At 54.1% G+C, this 6,000-nt stretch overlaps 1 protein-coding gene across 1 annotated transcript; it reads left to right on the forward strand.

Annotated features, from left to right (window-relative positions):
* Positions 1 to 725: 725 nt before the first annotated feature.
* ADRA2B (adrenoceptor alpha 2B) lies at positions 726 to 5,184 on the forward strand. The gene has a single exon (XM_007476536.3). The coding sequence runs from the start codon at positions 1,757 to 1,759 to the stop codon at positions 3,080 to 3,082; it is 1,326 nt and encodes a 441-aa protein (XP_007476598.1). The 5' UTR covers positions 726 to 1,756; the 3' UTR covers positions 3,083 to 5,184.
* Positions 5,185 to 6,000: the final 816 nt, after the last annotated feature.

Consider the following 6,000-nt stretch of genomic DNA (forward strand, 5'->3'; position numbering starts at 1 on the left):
CTTTTTCTTTGCATTTTAAGACCCCATCTGAGGGAAAGAGGAGAAACTTGCTGCTGCGACTTTGCTGCAGATTCAGAAACCCAGGCACCTGACCAGTTGCTCTTCTGGGCTGGGGTCATGTTTCGATGCCCCCAGAAGGGATGAAGTCTTGCCTCTTTGCCATAGGTAGGGGTGTTGCAGGGAGCCTGGCAATGTTGGGGGGGGGGTCGTGGGCACTCTGAAGGCGGCAGGGGGCGCTCTCTGACCGGTGATCAAAGGGGGGTTTTACATTCAGTCTAGGAGGGGCGGGCAGTGGTGGTTTCAGTGCCAAAAGCGGCTGACCTTTGAGGGTTGTGTGCCCACCAAGCCTCCCACTGGATCCCTAGAACCGGGACGCAATGGGGTACTGGCTGCCTCTCCCCCATCTCCCTTCCCAGCCCCTAGACTTGGAGCTGCTAGATGGGTTCCGCCTGCAAGCGCAAACCACCCCTTCGGCCCACCACACCCCAAACTCCAGGTACCAACCTCGCCCCCCTTCCCCCCCAACACATACACCCTGCTACCTCCCCAAGCCCCTCGCATGGGGCCGCCCAGTCCACATAGATGGCCCAGCCCTGGCTCCTCGGATCCCAGCCCCTCTCCCCAATCCAACCAACCCTGCACATCCTCCCACCCCACCTCAGTAAACCAACCTCTGCAGCCACACGTCCTGAGCCCCTCTTATGTAACACACGCTGCCCACTTGACATCCCCACTCCCCTCAGACACTTTTCCGCGCATCTCTTCCTTTCCATCTACCCCGGCTGCAGGAAAGCTCGCCACGCCCAGCCCCGCTTTCTCTAGGACTCCTTGCTAGTGGCCCTCCAAAAACAAGGGGTGGGGTGTGGGGAGGGGGGTGTTAAGAATGCAGGAGGCAACGAGCTCCTTCAGAGGAGCTTGTGTTGCTGCGGGCTCCCCAGCTGTCCGCCCTTTGGCTGTGCTCACCTTCTCCCCATCTCCTCCATCCCTGCTTCCCTCTCTCTTCTTCATCCCTCCCTCCCTCTCTTCCTGCCCCCCTCCTCCCCCCCTCTCCCTTCCTTCCCTCCCCTTCACGTCTCCTCCCTACTCCGTCTCCTCCCTTCCACTCCCCCTGCCCGGGGCTGCCTGCTCGGCTGCCTGCCTGCCTGCCTGCCTGCCTGCCAAGCCTGCTTGCTTGCCTGACATAACGGCTCCGCTCGGCTCAAAGCTGGGAAGGAGAGAACCTGCACCGCTCCCAACGCTTTTGGAAAGGAGCAGGGGATGCTCGGAGCTTCGCCCTCACTGCCCTCCTACCCCTAGCCCACCACGTATCTGGGCTTGGGACAGCCTCACGTCTGGAGGTCGCAACTTTCCCCAGGAGTAGAGCGCACCGCTGGGGGCACCCCAAAAGGAAAAGGGCGGAAGCCCCCAGGAACTTCACAAACTTCTTTGGGGCAGACCAGAAGGAAAGCAGCAGCCTAAGCCCAGAGGAGGATGGAGAGCCACAACAACTGAATAAAACTGTCCTCAGTCCTCTCCACCCCACCTCCGACCAGTCATGGGGGCCGGATACAGCGCTTTGCTCCAGGACAGACCAGGCTGGTCCTCCAGGTCTCTGGCTTAGCCCCTGGGGTGCCAACCCTAGGGACTGCCAACCCCCTCCAGCTCCTGCTGCTGGATGTCCTGCTTTTAATTCCAGATTGTCCCTCAAAAAGGAGGCAGGGCTGGCACTCACAGCCTCTCCCCGGCAATCCTTTTTGGACCATTCGAGTCCCCTGCTATGGATAGCCCAGAGCCCTACTCTGTTCAGGCCACTGCAGCCATCGCAGCTGTTATCACCTTTCTCATCCTTTTCACCATTTTTGGCAATGCCCTAGTCATCCTGGCTGTGTTGACTAGCCGATCCCTTCGAGCCCCACAGAACTTGTTCCTGGTTTCCCTGGCTGCAGCTGACATCTTGGTGGCTACTCTGATCATACCCTTTTCATTGGCCAATGAACTGCTGGGATACTGGTACTTCCGACACACCTGGTGTGAGGTCTACCTGGCCTTAGATGTCCTTTTCTGCACCTCTTCCATCGTGCACCTGTGTGCCATCAGTCTGGATCGCTACTGGTCAGTGAGCCGAGCCCTGGAGTACAACTCCAAGAGGACCCCCCGAAGGATTAAGGGCATTATTCTCACTGTTTGGCTTATTGCTGCCTTCATCTCGCTGCCCCCACTCATCTACAAGGGAGACAAGGGCAAGAAACCAGGAGGTCGGCCCCAGTGTAAGCTTAACGAAGAGGCCTGGTACATCCTCTCCTCCAGCATTGGCTCCTTCTTTGCACCCTGCCTTATCATGATCCTGGTCTACTTGCGGATCTACCTGATTGCCAAGCGACGTAACCGCCAGGGGCCCCATAGCAAGCAGGCCCCTGGTGATGGAGACACTGGGCCATCTGCCCCTGTTGGTACATCTATAATATCTAAGCTTCCACCCTCCATTCTCCCAGCTGTGGGTGAGGCCAATGGACATTCCAAACCTCCTGGAGAGAGAGAGGGAGGGGAACAGATGGGAGATCCCACGTCACCTTCCACACCTCCCAACCAGAGTTCTGTGGGGCCAGAGGATGGCAGTCAGAAGCAAGAGGAGGAAGAGGAAGAAGAGGAGGAGGAGGAGGAGGAGGAGGAAGAAGAATGTGGGCCTCCAGCCCTTCCAACTTCCTCTCCTCCCCAAGGAACCCCAAACTTTCAGCCTCCACAGGGTTCCCAGGTGTTAGCCACACTCAGGGGCCAGGTACTGTTGGCCCGAGGACCTGCCTCTCTGGGGCTACAGCCATGGAGGCGTAGGACCCAGATGAACCGAGAAAAACGCTTCACCTTTGTGCTGGCTGTGGTGATTGGGGTCTTTGTCCTCTGCTGGTTTCCCTTCTTCTTCAGCTATAGCCTAGGAGCCATCTGCCCCCAGCACTGTAAGGTCCCTCATGGTCTTTTTCAGTTCTTCTTCTGGATTGGCTACTGCAACAGTTCTCTCAACCCTGTCATCTATACCATTTTCAACCAGGATTTTCGCAGGGCCTTCCGCAGGATCCTTTGTCGCCAATGGACTCAGACAGCTTGGTGAATTGGGGGTCTCAGCATCCTTGAACCTGCCCTGTTTTATCTAGCAGAGCCATCGGGCTGGGTAGCTCCCAGTGGCCTTCTTTTCCCTCTGCCTGGTACCCTTTTGTTGATCCGCTGGGGATTCTGCTGAGAGGAGAGTGTTATGTGTGTATGTGTGAGTGTGTGCTTGTGAGTATGTATGTGAGTGTGTCCTGGGCCATATTTAATTTTTTCCAGAACTTGGTGTAATGGAGCATTTGCTTTCCTCCATGTGCAGAGGGTGAGGCAGAGTGAGATCAGGATCAGAGGCCAAATCCTGGAGAAAACCTCACAATGGAAAAGAGATGGCTTCTTTCCTCAGCCCTGCAGTCCTAAATCAAACTGGGTACCTTTCCCTTCTCAGGGAACCTGGCTTCCCCAGTCAGCCTTGCCTGAGTTCCCTGGGAGGGCGTTTACCTGGGAATGTTTCCAAAGAGCAGGAAGGCGAGACTTGAACATTTCCAGGGACAGCAAGTATCTGAGGTAGCTGCAGAGCCAGATCCTCCCTCTCCGACAGTTCCACTGCCCTGCAGGGCTCTGTGAATTGGTGGTGGTTTTGTATTCTGGCGCTTCCCTTTTTTCCACCCTTCCTTTGGTTTGGGGCTCCTTTTCAGGAGAGTCTGTGCTTTGTTTCTTCCCTGTGGAAGTCAGCATGCCCTGCTTCTGCTTCACCCAGTGAGCCTGGATCATAGGCACTTCCCATCTCAGTGCCTCAGTCTCCCCCCTCTGCAAAAACCAGGGCAACAATAGCTTGCCGCCTACTCGAAGCAAGAAGATGAAAGGGTTTGCAAAAAGCTTTGAGCTCCGTGGGGGAACATGCTAGAGAAATAGAGAAATAGAAAATGTGATTATCCGGTGATATAAAAATCTCCTTTTCTCTATGTTTACCACCACCTGTCTTCCTATGGAATTTAGTTCTGTGCCTGTGTTGTATGAATTCCTACCCCAAACCTGGAAGCCGAGAGAAAGCGAGAAGAGAGAGTCATTCCTTCTTTTAAAGGGTTTCATTGAAAATGTGCTCTTCTTGCCTCCAAAGGTTTGAGTTATTATTTTGCATGACAACTTCTTGACATTTCACCTGAACACCTAGGAGTTTCTTCTGCTGCCTTCTGTCCCCCGACACTGGATAAATCTTTTGTCATCAGCCAGGCAAATTATTTCCCCCAAGATGGCTAAAAATACCCACTCTGTGGGAACAAGCTGAGAGGGATGGATGATAGATGGGTGTCAGAGATTTCAGGGAAATGCGGGCTGTGCACCGGACTGGGCTGTTGATGTCAGAGCAGGTGAGGGGAGCTCTGTAGTTCTTGTGGACGGGCTGGGGAAGTCGGGTTCCTGGAGCCCAGGATGCCCTGGCCCTAGGAGGCTAACCCTTTTGACCTCAGGGGTGTACAGTGAGCTCAGCATCATTAGAGACTGAGCCTTGTGGTTCCACACCTCTGTGACTGGGGAGTCTTAGAGCAGCTTCTCTTCTGGCTCTTTCCCAGTCTCTGAACGTGGTGTCTGCTACAACTGAGAGTATCTGAATGATATCCCCAGTGTCTCCCAGGGGAGTGTCTGGCTATCTGCTCTGATACACAACTCCTGTAGTAATGGACAATTGGAGCCCACTTGGCTACTGCTTTCCTAGGCGGGTGTGGCTGGTTCTGTAGGTCTGGCTACCTTCTAGGACTTCTGTGGGCCAGACCTCAGCCTGGTGACCCCAGGGAGCTTTGGTGTTGGGGAAGACAAGAGCAGAAGTAAGGAGGGTCCCTGGCTTAGCAGCCAGGGGCTAAAGGGGAGACTAGATGACTTGGCAGCACCAAGATCAGAGGATGTCCACTTTGGGAGGAGGGACAGCCTGGGCTTGACTGTAGCAGTCAGCAGGAAGGTGAGAAACGTTTTCAGGGCACAGACATGACCATCATGGTGGAGCCAGGGACTGTGGGAGGGGACAGCCAGGCAACCTATGTTTTCTGGTCTTGTTATTTGTGCCTCGTGGCATTCTCCTGTTTTGTCCTGACCCAGCAACGCCGCATGCAGGTGTTTCTAAGAAGTCTGAGCTTTTTTTTTTTTAAACAATAAAGGATATTTTTTAATAAGGAAGTTGTGTGCTCAATGTCCAGGAAACTGCTAGGAGACTATTATTCTCACTCTTCTTCAGCTCCTAGCTCTGAAGTGTTAGGGCTTTGGGTGAAATGAAAAGGGGCCGCTCTGTATTTTTTTCCCCAGGCCCTAAGCAGCTCTGGGACTCCTAACTTTATAGCAAGATTGGGAAGGGAACTCCAGAGCAGTGGGACGACAAAGCCTGCGTATCTGTCCTTCTTGTGGGGGCTCTGGGATTGTGTCTCTGGGACTTCCTGTCTCACGGCCTTGGCCAAAGAGAATGGAGGGTGGGATAGGCAGAATTTCTCCCTTGAGCGGATTGACGAGCCTAAATGTGTGGACTGAGTGGACTAAGAGTGCTCCTCTATTGGAGATAGCTGAAATGGTAGTCGTGCAAGTGCAAAGGGGAGAAGGGAAAGTGAGGCTAGCTTCTACTCTCTTCAGAGAAGGCTGCCTAGGCCACTTTCAGCTTGGGAAGAGGACAACTGAAGTGGGTCAAGTTTGTAAGCGTACAGCAATGAATCCCCCATTTTATTGTGGCTTCCTAGCTATATGGGGATTCTCCCTTCTGTCCCAGGGCATGAACAAAGCTAAGGAAGAGGGGGATCAAGCACATTCATCCCACCCCGAAATGGCAGAGCCAGCTCCCCTCCTCTTTGCTTACTTACTGTCGGCAATCCCCAGGCTAGGCTTTGCTGGCTCTTTGGGACCCTGGCTGTCAGGAAGGGAGCAAGTTGGTTAAAAAGCTCTATTCTATTTGAGCTCTTGCCATAAGGTAGATGCAGCTGGAGCTGAACAATAAGAGCTGTAATCTTT

The sequence above is a fragment of the Monodelphis domestica genome, chromosome 1 (assembly GCF_027887165.1).
Source record: "Monodelphis domestica isolate mMonDom1 chromosome 1, mMonDom1.pri, whole genome shotgun sequence".
In the NCBI taxonomy this organism is placed as follows: Eukaryota; Metazoa; Chordata; class Mammalia; order Didelphimorphia; family Didelphidae; genus Monodelphis; species Monodelphis domestica.